The following is a 20,424-nucleotide window of genomic DNA, read 5'->3' on the forward strand; positions in this document are numbered from 1 at the left end:
GAGGCAGTCCTGGGGAGGTGTGGAGACGAGGAGATCCCCACAGTGCTATGGGGTCAGGTTGACCCTGCAATGAGCATCACCCAGTGTCAGCAGCTCACTCTCAGGTGCCCAGCCTGTGAGAAGTAACAGGGACAGGGAGACTGTGACGATGGCGCTGTGTGAACTGTCCCTGGGGGAGCACAGCCCAGGAGAGGGGCACGCACAGGAACACCTGGAGAATTTTGGGACTATATAGGTGGAAAAAGAGAGAAAACTTTTGAAGGCTGTAGACCTGACTTGGAGGACGTACCAGGAAAATGTAGGCTTCAGAGGACACTTAATGATGATGGGCCTGAACTTCAGCTTACGTGAGTTGCTGACAAAAGTGGAAAAGGTATGATAGGCAGTTGCATATACTTATGCCTTTGAAAAAGGCTATGTATGCCTTTGAAAACTACGCAATAAATAAAGAGGGCAAGTTGATGTTTAACTTAGGTTTCCTGTGTTGCTGTTAATGTCCTCATGTGCCCCCTGTTTATGGAAATCTAATACTGCTTTTCTTCCCTGTTTTGGGTCCTACAAGATGACTTTTAGAGCGTGTTCTCTGATTGTGGGCATCCTCTGGGGTTTTTTGTCTTGTTTTGGGTTTTTTTTGTTTGTTTGTTTGAAACAAATGAAGAAAATGAAGAAAAGTTTGGGCTTTGCTAAGTCAAGGGTATTAGGGAACATTTCAGGATGCCTGTGACCTTGTTCTGCTGTTGACATAAAGCAAGTGCTCAGCAGTTTGCTATTAAATTTAGTTGAATGTTGTCTTAGTCAAATTGGAAGATCTCCTGATGGCTTCCAATGAATATGTATATTTTCCCATTTTTTCATTTGCTCTTCTTTTATTCAAACTAGTTACTCTTTCTCTTACCAGGTTGTTTGGTAACAGTAATGCTGAGAGGCAGGAGGCTTGACTTTGCAGTGATTGTGCTGATGAGCAAGAGATGTGAGAATGTTAAAAATCAGATTGTTTTCATCTATTTCTCAGTACTTGCAGTGAAATCTCAATTTTATGTTTGTAACCATTGTTAGATTGGCTTTGTGTACTGTATTATTTTTTACTTTTTTTTTTTAAATAATATTACACCATACAAACTTCCTGTATCCTGCAAGACCAGAGCATGCAACAAAATATATAGTAGTTTATTTACAAATTAAGACACCTTAAAACTGTGGTCACATGGCAGGAGAGCAGATTGTAAAGCCTGATTCTGTAGTTTTTTAAACTTTAGTATGTTCTCTTTTTTAATGTAAATCAGCCTTCTCTGTAGTTGCCAGTTTGCCAGCCTCGTTTACTGGGGAGGGATATGCTTGAGACAGATACTATTCAGTATCCCAGCATGACTCTTCCAAAATTAGCTGAGTAATGCTAATTTTGCACAAGTCCAAAAGCACTTGTGATACGGTTTCTTCACAGTGTAGGCCACTTCCTCCTCTCTTGCTCCCAGTCTGTTATCTGGTCTTCACTCTTCTTTTGACTGCTTCTCTTGTAACTGTTGCTGGTAGCCTGTAAAGATTAGGACACATGCTGGACTCTGAGGTATTTCCTGACATCATTAAGACAGAAGTTTTGAAACCAGTGATTCTAAAGTTTTGTGAATCATACAAGCCCTGACTCTGCAAGCTCCAGGCTCTCCCCTGTGACTGAATATTCCAGTGTTTATTTCATCTCAAAGAAACTGATCATAGCAATTCTCAACAAACCCAAACTTACAGGTCTCCCAGCTCTGCTGTATTTTTTAGCTTGAAGCTTGCTGTGAAATTTTGTTGTCTACTGTGCTGAAATTTTTAATTTGTAATGCAACATGGGAGGATGCTTTGGTGCTGGAGAAAGTTAACATTTTATTTGGTGGACTGTGACCACAAATTCTAAAATTTTAATCTGTGCTTATTAAGCAAGTTCTTTTTTTTTCTTTTTTTTTTTTTTTTTAACAAGCTCCCCTCCTCCTCTCCTGCTTCATCTCTCCTTCTTATGGTTCCCCACACACCCATCCTGTTCTTCCTAAAGAGTTCGCTGCCAGGAGAAACAGCATTATGACAGCAGTCCTGGCTTGCAAGCTACTTTCAGCTTTCTGGATTTATTAATATATGTTCTACAGAGAATTATGAGTGCTGTTGCTGTGGTTGTAATGCAGAAGCCAGATGGCATTTGCAGAAGCTTGCACGGCACTCCCTTCCTATGCAAGAGCAGAGTCACATTACACTGCAGTAGGCAGGGCTGCTGTGACTTGTTTGGTCACAATTATGTACTGCTGGAATTAGTATTAACACATTTATGGTGCCCCTCAGATGCTGAATCAATGACATGCAATGGAGGCACAGAGGTTGTTGAAAGCAGGCTGGCATTCTCAGCCTTCCTGTAAGTACATCATCATTCTTGTGATGAAATGAATCTTTACTCACACCATATGTCACCTCTTGTGGTACTATCCATGAGGCTTAAGTGCAAGTTGGGATAACTTTTTAGAAACTTGAAGTGTTGGTGCAAGGCTCTTGGTAATACAAGCTTTTGAAAATTAGATGTGAAAAATGTCCCGAAGTGTTTTTTTCCCAAAAAAGTTTTGTTTTTTCTTCATGAAATATCTGAGAGCTTAAGTAGGAATTAAATTTCTGTCGCATCTAAAGCCGACTGCTTTCTAAATTGCTCTAACTACACTATAGTCGCAGTGGCTGTAGTGATACCCAGTATGGTCTGCATATGACACTTGAGATTTTTAATGTCCGTCTTTATATGCACTTCTGCCACTGGTGGATTTGTGGTCATGGCAGTTCTTCCGAAAGATTTGCAACTCTTCTGAATGTGAATTCATTATAAATGGATTGCTCAATAGCAATTGCTACTGCAGGCCTCTGAAAGAGCAGATGGGATGAGCCTTTCCAAAGGCATCACTGTCCTCCGACACGAGAGCAGAAACTCCCTCTATGAGATTTTTTTGAACATGTTTTTACAAGAGCATCCCTTTCTCCCTGCTATCCCCAGCATTTTTAAGGAAGAGACCAATAAAATTCCAGTTTCCCTTTCTCTATGGCCACCCTCTAGTATGCCCTGATTCTTACTCCCTCCTTAAGGGTCATCAAAAAGTGAAAAGCTCCCAGTGAAGCAGAGGCTAAAAGGAACATCTGACACAGCAGTGGTCCCAGAGACAGTTGGCAGCACCAGTTAGAATGTATCTGGTTCAAGACAGACTAAACAATCTGCTATTGAAAAAAAAAAATCCATTCCCTTGCTACCTGCTGTGAGACCTCAAAGAACAATGTTCTGGCTGTTGTCTGTGGCATACAGCTATGTCCTTTGGTTGCACTGATGTTTTTCTTCCAGCTGTTTTCTGCAGATATTTTGATGAGCAGTCATCACATTTCTTCCTGACCTTTGAAAGAGGCAAGTGCAGCATTTCTGTAACTATGTCTTTGCTGACTTGGCCGTTGTCAGTGAAGGCAGTCATTTTTTGGGGGGGACTTTCAATTCCATGTACCTGCACCAAGTCTGCTGACATGTTCCAGTCACAGGCATGATTTGTATTGGGTGGAAGAAATACAAAACTGTCCTGGCAAAATAGCCCGAAGTAACCTTTGCTAGGGAAAATGCAGTTTTTCAAGCTATTTTTCATTCACAAAGAGTCAACTGCAACCCCACTAACTCCTTTTAAGATGTACATGTAGTTCGAAAGCTGCAATAGCTTGCCTGTATCTGGCTTGTACCTGGGAATTAAAAGGATGTTGCAGTCTGTGTGCCAATGCAAAACGCTGGTAGTCTTGTTGCGTGGCATCAGCACTGTATCCATATGTCCATTTCTTGCAAGCCTTATGTGGTTTGTGTGGCATAACTTGCCATCCCTGCTCTGTGGTCAGATGTTTTTGAAGATTCAGTGGAATTCTGTTTCCCAATAGACATAAAAATGATTAGAAATTGGAGTGTAATGCAGAATTCTTTTTATAGTGGGTTTAAAAAACATTGAAGTAAAATGTTGGTAAATCCTGTATGTAACTATCTTAAAATCCCCTGTGAAGTTAGAATTTGTTATAGAATGCTATTGACCTTTTTCTTAAGAGACTAAGTCAAGTTTTGTTCTTATATGTAGTAAAAAGTTGATTAAGGGTTCTTGATAATAGAATCTGTAATGTTATAGGAAAATCTGTTTATTTACCTTACAGAATAAATTAACTTCCTTGTTTTAGATCTTTGTATCATTACTCCAGCATTTTTGATAGCGATAATTTAATAGAATAACATTTTGCATATTTTAAAATGCTGTGGAGTTTTCTTCCACTAGTTGCATTTTTATCTTCAACAGAAGGGTTTGGGCCCTTTAAAGAGGGAAGTACTTTGCCCACGTTACTGTCTTGACTGGTGTATTGCCATTATAGACAAATAAAATCTGAAAAAATGTGAGTGGAAGTGAATGTGCTAATAGCTTAGAGGGTTGCAGAGTGAATTAGAGGCCCTCTGGGCTCATCATTTATAAAAAAGACACTAGAATGTCCTTTGTCATGGGAATGCTGTTGGTTTGGTTTGGAGTTATTTTGCCTTTATAAAGTATTAATAGTTTCCAAATGACAATTATGCCTGGTGTTGTAACTGTTTTTGACATATATTTGCAAGCTGTAAGGGGGAAAGAAAAGACAGAAGTTTAATAGCTGGTTCATCTTGGAGTTGGACTCACAAAGTTTGGTTCTGTTCCAATCTTTGTCATATGTCTTCTTTTACCCTGGGCACATCACTCCAATCTGCCTTTGGACTGTTTTGGTATGAGCTTCAAGTGGAGTCAGCTATGTCTTTGGGTCCTTTTCAGTTGTCCTTATCCTTGCCATCTATAGCATTACTGAGTGGCCCGCACCATATTTATACATTCTTTAAAGACATCTGCTCTTCAGTTGACATCATATGATAATTTAGTATTTTATTTTATAGAAATTAAAGTAAGAAGTAGGTTTCTTATTATGGAGACAAGATTTAAAATCAGATCCAAACATAAAATGAAGTCTTGAATCCTACATGAAGAGGGATAAAGAGGGAGAGAAGCAAAGAAGCCAAAGAAGATTCAGAATGGAAATAAGGGGAATTTTGAAATTACCAGACCAAAGTGGAAAAGACAGGCAGCAGTTTGATCTTAATACTTAAAAGCAATTTAAGGAAAGTGGCAATCTCCTAATAGTCTGGCTAGGGTGAAGTACCTATCTAAATGCCAATCTAGTTGTTTCTTCTTTCTATCTTTCAAAACCTTCACCTTGATTTATGTATAGGATGAATTCCTTCCTCAAAGAATTTCTTTTAATTTAGAACCTTAATCCTTCAAACAGTTGGGCTTGTAAACAAATTTGTTGACCACATACAATAAATTATCGATCCAGTTTAACAGATAGGTGCACATACATATTTGCAAAATTAGCAAAATATGACATCTCTATAGTAATGCCTCAAAAAATTAAGGTGATAAAGCAAGAAGTCCTTTTCTGTTTACAATGTATTTCTTTAGGTTTCCTTTTTCCTTCTTTTTTCTGTTGTGTTTTTGCTGGTTTTTTTCCTCTCTGCTTTCATTTGTTCTACTTGCACTGGGAGAGCACTCTGGCCTAGATCCCCTTTCAAGTGGACTAACAAGAGTGCTGGTGTTTCATGGTTGTGTCACCCTCTTTATGTGGCAAAAGCAACAGAATTTTTTCCTCTTCTTCTCCTGCATCCTTCAGTGTGTTGTCCCTGTGATTCTGAATATGGGGACTTCCATGTGATAACGGGGAAGTGTTTATAATTTATTCTAAAGTATTGCAAAATTTAAATTGGATTAACTCTTATTAGAATTAATCCTCACTGAGGCCTGAGCAGGGATAATCAACTTCTTTGATCCCTTTTTTTTTTGCCACAAAGAGGACAATAGAGAGTCAAAGATCAAGAAAAAGGTGGGAGAAAGAGAAATAATAGATCAGGATGAACATGAATTGGTATGTTTACAGAATGGATAGAGTTCTTCACACTTTGAAGAAAGAAATTCTAAGAGAGGGCAGTCACATGTTTACAAATCTCATAAGAATTGAAAGATTTTGATAACACCATGAATAAAGGAGATTATTACCAATTACTACGAATTACAGCAGGTAGTTAGGACAAGATGGGAGCCCATCATCCTTGTTAACCTTCCGACAGAGGACAATACCTGAATAAAAATCCAGATCTTTTATATCATTATGGGAGAATAACTAATTTATTGTGTCCATCTCTTGCCATTAGTAATTTTTCACATCCCACCTTCTTGCTGCTCTTCTTCCATATGCACATTGATGTGGGGTATGTTATTTGAATTTCTCTCCATCTTTTTTTGTGGACTGTGATTAATTTACATTCATTAACTTTATCAGTCCTATTGGTTTATCTGTCAGCAGGCAGTGCTTTTTTTCCCCCTGGAAAATGGAAATCAGAAGAGAGAAGGAGAACTTAATTAGCAAACTTTGTTCTTTGAACTGAGTTGTGTCAACACTGCTGTCACAGATGGGACTCAAGAATGTGAACAGCAGATTTACTGTGCCTTAACCAATGTAACATAGTAACTGGGAAATGCAAGAATCAAACCCCACTTTGAATGAAACATTTTTGAGCACGTATGCCAAAGTGTCCTCTCAGGTATAATCAAAGAATGTTTTCTCAAGGTTCTAGAATGAATGGTTTTAAAATTAATATTGTGACTGTAGAATGGAAGATTAGAGATCAATTTGTTTTCAATGAAATTGTGTTCTGTGACTTTGAAGAGGTAAAGAAATATATTTGACGTGATCAGGCTTTTGTAGTACAGATTAGTGTGCAATCAGAATTGTAACTGCTGTATATGGTTGTACCTCCTGCTATGTGGGATTGAGTTGGTTTTCACTGCATCTACATGTGTTGGAGATGTAAGGACGGGAGCTGCAAATGTTTTCAGGTAAGCACCTAATTGAGCTGATGACTGCTGTCTTATTTTGGTTGGTTGATTATCAGACCCTTCCGTTTTGCTTTTTCATTTTAAATGTCATTGTTTGTATCTATGTTCAGAATGGTGATTTTTATCAGGTGTTTTAAAGACAGCAAAAGTGTCTTTTTACTTGTTTTAGAATAGTGAATCTCAGGGCAAAGAATAGGTGGTTGTCCAAAGTCACATAGTAGCTCATCTGGACAGCCAAGCCTTTGCTGATGCCTCCCTCTCTCAAGTCCTTCCCCACTGCCCCATCTCTCCTCCCCCCACTTCTCCAGCTGTATCCTGACTTCTTTTTGCTTTCTTCCCTAATTCAGGAAAGCTTTCATACTATCTCAAATTCATAGCTACTTGACACTTTCATTTGTAGATGTTCAAGCAGCCATTCTAAGATGAAGGACTACATCTTTAGGATGGGGAGGTACAAGAGCCCCCTCCTGTTCTGCTTTTGGCAGCAGATGGTGATTGCTGAGGTGCTGACTGGAAGAATAAAAGCCTTTAAGGGATTTCAGTTACTTAATTTCTTCCTTTGCTAAAGAAGTTTATGTACATCTACATCAAGTTCCTGTCATAATCTTTGGTGATTAATCTCCTGTTGAGACAGCCAGTACACCTCCTGGCTTTCCACACATTTACATTGCTTTATTAGAGTACACATAGATGCATGGATGCCAGAAAGCATTGGTGGTGATGCAGGAAGTTTTATTTGCTCTTATAATGTGTTTTAAAAATAATACTGTGCTCAGTTAGATGAAGACAACATCTGTAATGTGTTTCTTGAGGCAGATAGTAGATGAGAGAATAACATGGGTATAATTTCTAAGGGGAGGAGAAACGAGTCAGCTGAATGAAAATCACAAGCACTTTTTTCTTTTCAGTATTTACTGTGAAATTCAGATTGTAATACCTCCTGCTGTTTTATGTCTACCTCTCCATATATTTCAGGCCATGGTGTACAGTACTTTAATTGTAAAAATGGACCTGTGGTTGTTGTAATCATTTAGCTGCAGTTTAAGGACACAGATTGTAGTGAAAAGCTTTCATTACGTATGACCTAAAGTACTACATAGAGTCTGAATTCCACTGGACTGTATAAGGTTTCTGGAATGTTTTGTTTCAAAGAAGAAAGAGCCAACATAGATAGCTACGATTGTATCTGTGTAATTTCTGAAAAGGAAATGACTTCTAGAGCATTTGCAAATGCCACACTGTGTGAAATGCGTGGGTGAGCAGTAGACAATTAGTTACCTTCAGTGCTACAAAACATAACACCACAGAACTTTGTGTTTTTAGTTCTGTTTCCTGTATCACAGTCTTGGATGACTTTCAGACTCCTTTTCTCACACTTAAGGAAGCTAGACCTTTTATAGTGACGTTAATAAGGTTGCAGGTTTTCTCGTCTGCATCTTTCATCAGGGTCACCCAAGAAAGTCAGAATACTCACTCTGTCCTAGTGCTTAGGACTACTGATGAGAATCAGGTCTCCCCTCCTTTACTTACAGAACTAAGATGTTTGAACATTTCTTGCTGGTATTTCAGGACATCCAAGCTGAGATTGATGCCCACAATGACATCTTTAAGAGCATTGATGGAAACAGACAGAAGATGGTGAAAGCCTTGGGAAACTCTGAGGAAGCTGCTCTGCTCCAGCACCGACTTGATGACATGAACCAGCGCTGGAATGACCTGAAGGCGAAGTCAGCTAATATCAGGTGAGTAACGAAAACATCAAGGTGTGAATGGGGCACAGTTCCGGTCTTCTAAAAGGAAGAAATATGACTTCAGCAATGAAGTGAAGTATCTATTCTCTTTCATAATGGACTCCTGAGTGCAAATATAAAATCTTGGTGAACTTGTTCACCAGGTAGGCTTAACTACTTCTTCTTGTCTCTCTAGAACCCCACGGTCATTACTTGCCAATCTTGTACCAAAATTCGAGAAAGTAAATTGAGTTTTATCTTCTTGTATATCAATAGCAATGTCAGTGAAATAATTCTGTGAATCTGCAATTACTTTGAGGAGAAATCAGGAGTTTGTTTTTGTTTTTACTACTGAAATCAGTAATTTGATAGGACTTGCATCTTAAGTGTCTTGCTCCATCTAATTGGTATTAGATTTTTTAATTGCTGCTATTCAATTAAGAAATGTTTTCAAATACTTACTAATTAAGGAATACATTTTACAGTTTTTTGACCCTATCGGTGCCAAGCTCAAGTGTAGTAATTGTTAAAACTTTGTGATGTAATTTCTGAAGTAGATATGGCCATGTTCATTAATATGAATCAAATTCTACGTGGAAAGGAATTACATGGAAAATAGTTTCTAGAGCTTTTAATTGCAACTGCTTACTTGTTGGTTTAAGAAAATTCTTGTTTTAATAGAACAGCACAATGTTAAGTGTTCATATGAATTTTCGGAAGGCCAGAAAAAAGAGCTGAGCTTGAAATTCAGGAAAAAGAGTTTGAGAGTGAGATGGAGGAGAAAATGTGACCAACCTGCTAAACAGTTAAATGAAATAGGCAAATCAGCTCTGTGAAAGCCCACAGATACCAAGGAACCAAAGGAATAAAGCAGTTTGGTGTGGGGGCTTACAGAGACTGGCTCCACCACATAAGTAGTTTAATGCAAGAGCTGTTAAACTTGACTTGTTATGAGCTCTACTCATAAATAAATCAATGTGAGAGAAAGATGAAAACATGCTCTTAAGAGGATAACTTATTGACTGTGGAGTCCTAGCAAGAGCCATTCAGTTGCTTGACCATTCCTAGGGTTGGTCATAATTTGGGAGAAATTTGTGGCCAAGAAATTGTGGGCCTTCAAGCCATTTACTGTGGACAGCTATGAGTTCCAAGGCTGTAATATAGAAAGAGTGATCGTGCAGTCAGTCCTCAGAAAAGTGGTAATACGTGCTTTTCCGAATACAGACCGATTTCACTTCTGTGTAGATATGGTATGTGTATCCCAGTGGGCAGCATTAATATGTTTGTTGCTCTGCTGGTACCTGCAGTGCTGCAGAGCCACATATCACTGAACTCAAAGTGGAAGATAGGCAAGGAAGAGAATACTGGTGCAAATCTAAGACAAGTAAATTAACCTTTCAAATCTCAGTTACTACTGAAAAGAGCATAGTATTGTGAGTTCCTGTATTTTGCACTGTTCTTTGATTGCAGACCACTTTTCTAACTTGTGCAACTGTCCTAAAAGCTTTCACAGGGAAATAACAAAGCACAGAACTGTTATGAAGTCTGTTTGCCTTTAATTTTTACCTTCTTGGTGTGTCTTTTTATAAGGATGAATTGGAAAGCAAAACTGTTTAGATGAGTATAGTGAGCACAGCATATAACTGCATTAGGTGCCAGGATTGATGATTGAAAAAACGGATTGTTATGGGTTTCAGCTTGGATAGTGCTTCTAAATTAATGTTTCTCTAAGTTTTTTAGAATATTTTCAGGTATATGTAATTCTGATTATGCTGATTTTTAATTGCTGAAAGTACTGCTCTCCCATACAGGGATAGTGTGAGTTAGTCACTGTGTTGACTTTACTTCCTTGCTACTGTAACTAAAGAGAGTTGCAAACTGGAAAAGTAGCATTCTTGTGGCATATTTTTAAATGCATGGAAGGTGTGTAAACCTGTATTTGTAGTGAGTGTGACACCACCTGAGAGTGGTGTCTCTCCTTGGAATTACTTTAGACTTATTCATACTTCTTTCTTTTTCTCTATTATCTTATTCCCAGGAACAAAACACAGCTACAGATTTCTGGGAGCCTGCATTTTAAAGCCAAATGTTTAGGAAAGATTATTTTCTCCTGGGGCAGGAGGTGTGAGGATGTTAGTGTTTGGGGGAGGGTAGAGGTAAGAGTTTGGAAGAAATGGACAAGGAGTATATTTAGACCACCCACCAATCGCTTTTTATTCCACATGTTCCCTTGTCACTCAGCAGGAAAAATCCTACCTCCACAGCAGAATCAAAAGCTGAAGTGGTCTCCAGCTATGAAGAGAGCCTCTCAGAGTCAACAGAAGGGGAATTGTGTCAGAGTTGCTGTTCTTCTGGATGATTTTATTAGGCTGGGAGGAAGGATGATGCTCTCTATCTGGTCAGTTGGATGGGAGCATCTGTGTTTTTCAGGCTCATTCAGAATTCCCTTAGGAGTGCTTTTGAATACCAAGTGGTTGATGCCGGTGAATATTTGTGCTCCAACCAATGCTCAAAATCAGTCATCTGTAACCGACCTCTGTTTTGATTAGATTCTTAAGCCATGACTTGACTTGGTAAATCACCAAGATTGCCAATTCTTTTATCATGCGAGCACAAACATCTGAAGCTTTGTATGCAAATTGTTTCTTAGTAGAAGTACCAATTCCAAAACAAAGGCCAGAAATCCTGACTCAGAAGAAAGACACCCAAGAAATATTTCAGAACTTCAGCATAGTTTATTTTCTCTTTTTGATAATGTCTGTATGACAAATATAAAGGTGATACTAAAACTTTATGCTGAAATGCAAATTGAAGCATATCTTCGTTCCTTGCTCCTGTGCAGCATTTGCTTTGAATGGGGTTTGCTGAATGCGTGTCTTTTCTCCCCAGGAGAATTGAATGCTTCTGTCTACTCTTCAGCTGCTACATCTTGCTTTTATTTTCAGTATGGCTTTTGTGAGGTTAGAAGGGTAATATTCAGGAAAAATCCAGGCTGATGTGATATATTTTTTCTCTTTTTTTATTTTTTTCCCTTTAATACCTTTCTGAACTTTCAAGAGAGAGGTTAGCTCACTTAGTGTTCAGGGAAAAATTTTCAGGTCCCTATTAGTGTAGTCAGTTTCCTCCCCACCCCTCATTGCTCTACCCCTGAAAGATTAACTTGCACTTGGCTTTGAAACCATGTACTAGTGAAGTTTTGCTCCTGTCATTAATCTGTCATGCACACAAATAGTGGTAAATTACAATGCATTTAATCTAGTATCACATCCCATATAATTTACATTAATATCAAATTAGTTTTTTCACTTATTAATATTGCACTGTATGTCTCCCTTATATTGTCCTTTAATTAATTGCAGGAGTTTTTTCCCTCCTTACAAAGCTCCAATTTATTTTGCATACAAGAATTCTGCTTAATAAATAGAGCAGAAGCCTCAGAGTGCTGGCTTTTGGGGTGAGAGCTGCTTATATATATGTGCTAGAGACAGTAATAAGTCATGATGAACAGAGATTTCGCTATTGAAAGTACAGAATGCTATAGATCTGAACACTTTATTTCACAGAATTACAGAATATGCTGAGTTGGAGGGGACCCACAAGGATCATCGAGTCCAACCCTGAGCCCTGCACCAAGGGTCACACCATGTGCCCAGGAGTATCATCTGAATGCTTTGAACTCAGGCTTCATGCTGTGATCACTTCCCTGGGGAGCCTGTTCAGTGCCCAGCCACACTCTGGGTGAAGAGCCTTTTTCTAACATCCAACCTAAACCTCCCTTGATACAACTTCAGGCCATTCCCTTGGGTCCCATAACTGGTTACCACAGAGAAGAGATCAGTGCCTGTCCCTCTCCTTCCCCTCACGAGGAAGTTGCAGACTGCAATGAGGTCTCCCCTCAGTCTCCTCCAGGCTCAACAGACCAAGTGACCTCAGCAGCTCCTCACATGGCTTCCCCTCAAGGCCCTTCACAATCCTTGTGGCCTCTCCTTTGGGTACTCTCTAATGGTTTAATATCTTCTTATATTAAGGTGCCCAAAATTGCACACAATATTCAAGGTGTGGCTATACCAGTGCAGAGCAGAGTGGGACAATCACCTCTCTTGACCAGCTGGTGATGCTTTGCCTGATGCCCCCCAGGACACAGTTGGCTCTCCTGGCTGCCAGGGCACTGCTGACTCATATTCAACTGGCTGTTGACCAGGACCTCCAGGTCCTCTTCCTTGGCACTGCTTTCCAGCATTCTTATTCCCCAGTTTATACGAACATCCAGGGTTGCCCTATCCCAGGTGCAGAATCTGGCACTTCCCTTGTTGAACTTCATGTGGTTGGTGATTGCCCAGCCCTCTAATTTGTTGAGGTCTCTCTGCAGGGCCTCCCTGACTTCGAGGCAGTCAACAGCTCCTCTCAATTTTGTGTCATCTGCAAACTTGCTTAGTATGCCTTCGAGGCCTGTGTCCAAGTCATTTATGAAGATGTTGAAGAGCACAGGGCCCAAGATGGAGCCCTGTGGAACCCCACTAGTGACAGGTCACCAGTCTGATGTTACCTTATTCACTATTACCCTCTGTGCTTGACCTGTGAGCCAATTACTCACCCACCACATGATGTGTTTATCCAGCTGTGTGCTGGACATTTTGTCCAGAAGGATCCTGTGAGAGACAGTGTCAAAAGCTTTACTGAAATCCAAAAAGATTATGTCAACTGGCTTTCCTTGATCAACTAGGTGGGTTATCTTGTCATAGAAGGAAATCAGGTTTGATAAGCAGGACTTTCCTCTCATGAAGCTGTGCTGGCTGTGACCAATGACTGTGTTGTCTTTCAGGTGTTTTTCAGTACTTCCCAGAATAATCTTCTCCGTAACTTTACCAGGCACTGAATTGAGACTGACAGACCTGTAGTTTCTGGAGTCCTCCTTCTTTCCCTTCTTGAAAATCAGGACAATGCTGGCCAGCTTCCAGTCAGCTGGGGCCTCTGTGGATTCCCAAGATGGCTCAAAAATCATTGAGGGAGGTTTTGCAATGACATCAGTCATCTTTTTGAGGATTCTGTGATGAATCCCATCAGGCCCAATGGATTTATAGGGATCCAGCTGGAGCAGCAGATCCTGCACAGTTTCAGGGTTGACTGGGAGTCGATAATTCTCACAGTCATGGTCCTCCAGTTCAGGGCACTGAGACCCCCTTGGTCCATCATCTGTGTTGAAGGCAGAGGCAAAGAAAGCATTAACACCTCTGCCTTGTCTGTGTCCCTGTTTGTGAGGTGACCATCCTCATCCTGTAAAGGGCTGATGATATTTCTACACTGCCTATTGCCATTAATATACTTGAAAAAACTCTTTTTATTGTCCCCCACATTTCTGTCCAGCTTCAACTCCAGCTGAGCTTTGACGACACAAATTTTCTCCCTACAGCAGCAAGCAGCATCTCTGAATTCTTCCCTTGTCACTTGACCTTGTGTCCCCTGGACACACACCTTCCTTCTTTGCCTTATCTCCGGAGAAAATCCCTGCTCAGCCAAGCCAGCCTTCTGCCTCGCCTGTTTGACTTGCAGCATCTGCGAATTGCTGCTCCTGTAGCTTTAGGAGGTGATGTTTGGAAAGTGACCAGCACTGATGGACCCTAGCACCTGGAAAAACATTTTTCCATAGGACCTTCCTTACTAGTTCCCTGAATAGCCTGAAGTCTGCTCTCCTCATGTCTAGAGTTGAGGTTTTGCTGGTGCTTTTCATACTGTCAACAGAGATTTCAAACTCGATTACTTCATGGTCACTGCGACAAAGATGGCCACCAATCTCCACTTTGCTCAGAAATTCATGAAGATGTTTTATTTTTTTAACCATCAGAGTCTTAACAGCAAAACTGTAAATTCAAATGTGGGTTGCCTTGGCTTAGGTGAGAGGACAATGTCTCTCTGCTGCCTGATTAATAGGCAGTATAACTGTTTTCGCTTCCAGAAAGAAGGGCCAGTTCTGAGTACCTAACACCTGAGGGTAGCATATAAACAAAGCTTTGCAGTTTGGTATTTTGGAGAACACTTCTGACACAATGTCAAACTAGTTGTGAAAAAGAGAAGGCAAACATTGTAGTGGATTATTAGCCCATGCTGTTGGGAGCGTATCCCTGGGTGTGTCTAGGGTCTTCCTGGCCATCTATGGTGCATGCTCCAGCTGTGAAGCAGGTACCTTGTGCACTAACTTGCTGTAGAGTTCATAAATGCCTGTATGGAAAGAAGACTTTGGTTGCCTTGAAAGTAGTTTTGGTTAGTGAGTATTAAAGAACTGTAAAAAGATCAGGAGAGTGGAGACAGTACATTGCACTCACGAGCTGCTGGCCTGCAAACCAAGGCCTATGGCAATATCTTGCTTGTAATTTACTGCATGGTGGGATGCTGACTCAGCTGTTCAGGCCTGAGCTACAGGGAGCTGGATTCAATTCAGTGTTGAGGGAAGGGTATCAGTGAGAGCCATGAAGGACAGTAGAAACCATAATGCCCAAGACTGTAGGCAGTAAAATGTTGCTTCTAGCAAGTACTTAAATTTTATATTTTTTTTCCCAAATAGTTACCCAAGTGCTTTCCTTCACTGGAGTGAAGGAGAATAGATTCCTCTTCATAAAGATAGTTAGTTTATCCTTTTCAGAAATGTGATTTTTTTAAATTTTTTTTTTGCTATGTATTTTTCTCTCCTCATACACTCTTACATGACTGCTTTATTGGTTCATCTATCCTAGTATCGCTGGGAGATCTCAGTGTGGCCGAACCTAAGCTTGTGTTGAAGTTAACCTTGCAGCACATCATCCCTTCAATCTAAATATTGTCATATCAGTCCCAAACATTCACTCGAATGCCATTTGAGATGATAATACAAGAGAAGTCAGTTGAAAGTTTCAAGATGTGAGTCACAGTGAATCAGAAAAAAAACAACCAGCAATGTGCAAAATAGGAAAGGGAGTAGAGTTTAGTTAATTCATCCATGAGAAGCAGGGCAGGAATTTGCAGAGCAGGTGGCAGACTACAGTGAAAAGCATTGAGCTCTACTCCATCACCTATGTGGAGAAAAAAATTGTTGTTTACTGCTATAAACTAAGCACATGCTGGTCTTGAATGATTCCATAACATAGAATGACTGCAGTAAAAGAGGAGTAGCTAGTCCCTGTCGAAGATTTCTATGCATCTTTTAGACACTTGAGGGAGAGGACATCAAGTCAAGGTATTTTGAAAAGTATAGAAAAAGTATTGTGGAATTTGGCTTTTTTTTTTTGTCAATTAAACCAAGGAACAACAGATTTACTGTGTTAGTCCTCTAGTAACTCACCACTGACTAAAGATGACGTATTAAATAACCTATATTACTTATTGATATGTTCAGCAGTGCAAGCAATTTGCTGTTGATCACTGCTGGAAGAACTTGCTGCTTTTTGCTTCTTGAGAGTCAAGGTCCTCGCATGAAAGAGTTCAGTTCTGCAGTGCTTTAGCTCAGAACATGACGCTTGTGATTCATGCGCAACAGTGGTGAAGTCACAACAAAACACAGCATTCCTTTATGTTGCTTAAACATGAAGTGTTCAAGGTTTTAGATGAGTTAAAGCATCAGGTACATTTGTCTGTTTTCCCCTATTTCTCCTCTGCTTATTTTGATTTGCTGTGCAAAGTATTTTAAGAACAGGGTTTTTTAACACAGAGTTGCTTTGCACTTGAAATATTCTTATTTTACTGATGGAGTAATTTTGTTTATTGCATAGTTTTGCTATTCAGGGCTTTAAAGGTGCTTTAATGTTGTTTCACAGGGCTCACTTGGAGGCCAGTGCAGAGAAATGGAACAGATTGCTGACATCCTTGGAAGAGTTAATCAAATGGATGAATGCGAAAGATGAAGAACTGAAAAAGCAAATGCCTGTTGGAGGGGATGTTCCAACCTTACAGCAGCAGTATGACCACTGCAAAGTAAGTTACTTAAGCTTTATAGACAAATGTGCTACTGTGAATTATCGAATGAAGCAAATTTTTGAACAGGAGAAATGATGAATACTTCCTAGTGACTAATTTCTCCATCTCTTTTGCTTCCACCCTTACCCAGTAAAACACAACTGAAACACTCTCCATAAAATTTCATTTAAAGGATTTCTGAGACACATACTCAGTTTCCTGGTATTTTTGGAATCCAGCCAGGTAGAACTGCTGTTTTACTCTAAAGTTAAGGAAGCATACAAAAGTAAGAACTGAACAAGAATTGTGAAAGCAATGTTAAATGAAAGTGCAGGAAATTTATGTCTTTATGGCTTTCTGCATGTTACTAAACTGACCAGTAGTATCATCTCCCTACCCATGCAGATTTATACTGCGAAGGTGACTCAAAACTGTTTTTGAGAACTAAAACTTACCTCTACCTTGTGCTGTTGTAAATATAACATGCTGTTCTAGTTTTCTGATTTTGGTACTCCTGTTGGGTTTTTTTTACATAATAGGATATTAATTTCTACATACTTTTTAATAGTAAAAAACTCTTGCATCTACAACATTTCTTCATTCGTGTAGACTGTAGAGTCTGTCTCACCAACTCTGATCAGTAATTAAATCTGAATGGTTTTGCCATTGGAAAAATTCATTCTAGTAAAGCTGGTTCGATCTTATCATATTTTTTCATCTGTGTGGTGTCAATAGGTATGGAGAACAAATGCAGCTTTACATAGCTGATTGCATGACAACTGTGTTGCTCTCTGCCAACACTACACTTACATCTTTTCTGCTTTGGTGTTTAGTGAGGGCAAAAATTGAATTTGGAAAGACTTAGTAATGCAGAAATACTTGGAGTACTGTGGGATACTACAGAAAATGTAGTCTGACACGAACAGCATTCTGTGACTTAATTCCAAAATAGAAGAGCATAAGGAAGTCTGCATATGTTTCTCCTTAATTTAGTCTTTTAAGATAAATTTATTAGCATAAACTCAGGATTTTTGTTTCTTGAGAGTTCATCTCTTCTTGTTCTTATCCACTTAAAGCATCATGCTCTGTTTGTAGGCACATCTGCTGTGAATATTTACTAATGATCAAATGGTAGATTATTAGTGCCAGAGTGCAATGAAAGGCTGGAACAAATCCAAATACGTTTTGAAGGAGGTCAGTGGAAGGTGATAGATCTCTACAGGTCATTTTCTAAAGACTTGTTTGTGTCTCATGGTAGCAAATAATACTGGTACAGCTTCTCACCTGAAGATCTCAAATTGATTTATAAGACTGGGGTTTTATGCATCATTCCAAAGTTGAAAAATTTAGTGTTAATGGTGCTGGATGGCTCATTTGGATCACTAGTGAACTGCAGTATGAAGGAGAGGGCACCTCTGGGTTGTTTAATCCTTCCCCTTACGTTTAAAGAATAACTGATATTTTTTTATGTGTTGAGGTTAAGACTCTAGTGAGTGTGTTTGGGAGGTTTTGGAGATTATTCTTTCATTTTTCAAAAAGGCAATATTCTGGCAATGTCATGGTGAGTATTGGATATAGTTGTCTGAGTCAAGTATATAATACGAGCTGTATTAATGGTCTGCAACAGCACAAAGTTAAAGCAACCCTGCATATCACTTTATATTTTTATATACCTATGCAAGCAAGAGCACAGTATGCAATTGCAAGTATTTCTTAGATTATGACTGGATGACTAATTCCTAGCAGTTATTTTGGTAGGAACCAAAAGATTCCCAGATGTCATGTAATGATGCTGTGCTATACCAAACGTGAATTATTAGCACATGGTGTTTGACATTCCGTTTGTGTTGCTTATTAGTTATTGCCAGAGGAGGAGAGCTGAACCTCAGCTGTCTATTGGTTTGATTCTCCATGGCAATGCTTCACTGCTGTTTCTTAGCAGACTCATTCCTTGCTGAAGCTGCAGTTTGCTAATAAACTTCATTAAGCTGAAAAGTTTTTTTCAGGTCGAAAGTGAAAACTGCAGGGTTAAAAAAACCCAAACAACAAACCCCAAACTCAATTAGAAGTGTTTCTTCTGCTTCCTCAGCGTGGTTAAGTAATTGGCTGATGTGATTAGGATGTTGAATAGAGATGTTCTTGGTTGAGGAACACAATGAAGTTTGTGTGATTTTTTTATTTTCAAAATGTTATGCCAAAACTGCCCTTTCAGTGGATTGTTCATAAAATAACTTTGTGATTCCATGCTGTCAGTTACTCTGTGCCTTGTGGTGGATATCACTGGCCAGTGTCACTTGCTTTGCCTTTTAAGGTGCTCCATATGTAGTCTGTGTTAAACTGGGAGTTTTCAGTGGAGATTTGAGGTGCAACTGTATGAGATGAATATTGCAGAGATATGACTTGATTTCTCTCTTTCCAAAGGATACTCCATTTATTCCACCTCTCATCAGTGGCTCTCCTGTTACTTTTTTTAATGTTTCTTTGCCCGTGCTTGAAGCGTTAAACCTCCTAAACATTTCATTTTATTTTGTAAGATTACTTTTAATCAATTTTTTTTAATGATTCAATGTTGAGCTTCTGCAGCACAAGTGGGTCTTGAAATGGTTCTCCCAGGTCTGTCTGAGCAAGGTTTGGGTGCCTCTGATCTCCTCTTTCATTTAGTTTCACATCTGAGTGTTGCTTTGAAGTTGTCCTTTGGCAAATTGAACAGTTCAGTACCTCATTTTATCTCCACTGCTCTGTGACCCATTTTTCTCTTATTTCCAACTTGCTTACCTTATCTTGTCCTTGCTGGTACTTCAAAATATAAGTGGTGAAACGGTAGCTCAGCTCTGTAAGATGTGCCCCCCATGTTGGTCTCATCTCCTTCCCTTTATTGTTCTGGGTTCTTAATCCTTCTTGTATTAGCATTGCTTTTTGCCTCTGGTTACTCAATAATTGTTGTTCTTATTAACCTCCTCTCTTTCCCCTCAAGTACATAAGATGACTTGTTTGCTTCAGCTTAATGGCACTAATTCTATTGGTCCTGCCCTCTGTTAGTATCTCCCCCACTCAGCACTTGGCTTCAGCAGTACCAATAAATAAGTACAGTATATGTGACAGTTTGGGTTAGCTCACATTGTTTGTGTGCTACTGAGGTGTGTTTGGACAGGAGGAAATAAATGTTTTGCTGTTTGATGTTTAATCTTGTTTTTGTTTTAAATATCACTCCTTCTCTTACGCTTTGAAAGCAAACATGACCAACAGCAATGTTAATAAGCTGAATAAAGGCTACAGATTTAGCCTATATTTCCCAGATTAACAGAAATCTTTCAGGATGTAGCAAATATTTATAAATTTTGGACTGTTTTTTGTGTTGTTCAGCCAAACTTCCCTCATCTATAGTAGTTCATAGTCTTATCACATACTAAATGCTAAGTGCAGTCAAGCAATAGCTCATCCAGTCTGGGTGTTGAGTGTTGCTCTGATGTTACAGGGGGCAGGGCAAGAGGAAGTTTAAATAAGGGTGCATTCATTTCCTATTTTAATTATTCTCAAAATTTCTTTGTCTTTGAGAGTGGGCTCTAGAGCAGTCCTGAGAATACTGGAAAGTTATTAAATGCCTTGGGACGCTGAGAGGAAGTTTAAAAGTACCAGAGTTGAAAAGTTGTTCATATGGAGTGTACCTATAGCTGAGTCTACATTCATAAGTCTGGAACAACAGGGAATGGCTTATAGGGAAAAGAAAGTGAAGGCATCTATCTTTTCAGAGTTTATTGCCAGTTTTTTTCCCATTATTTCAGTTTCTCACTGTTTCTAGTCCTTTGCAGCTCTTGTTTCACTTTCATTCTGTTCTTTATCAG

General features: G+C 39.3%; 1 protein-coding gene across 8 annotated transcripts in view; it reads left to right on the plus strand.

Moving 5' to 3' along the window:
* UTRN (utrophin) overlaps positions 1–20,424 on the plus strand; it is a 380,224-nt gene that overhangs the window by 238,724 nt on the left and 121,076 nt on the right. For 7 of the 8 annotated variants that reach the window (XM_027687304.1, XM_027687284.1, XM_027687314.1 and 4 more), the window contains 2 exons: positions 8,499–8,671; positions 16,444–16,600. In XM_027687304.1, the coding sequence (XP_027543105.1) occupies positions 8,499–8,671; positions 16,444–16,600 (330 nt within the window). Of the gene's footprint in view, positions 1–134; positions 374–8,498; positions 8,672–16,443; positions 16,601–20,424 lie in introns of those variants that run through there. The other variant, XM_027687333.1, reaches the window with a different exon arrangement.

The sequence above is a fragment of the Neopelma chrysocephalum genome, unplaced genomic scaffold (genome assembly GCF_003984885.1).
Source record: "Neopelma chrysocephalum unplaced genomic scaffold, ASM398488v2 Primary Assembly neopelma1_23, whole genome shotgun sequence".
NCBI classification, from domain to species: Eukaryota; Metazoa; Chordata; class Aves; order Passeriformes; family Pipridae; genus Neopelma; species Neopelma chrysocephalum.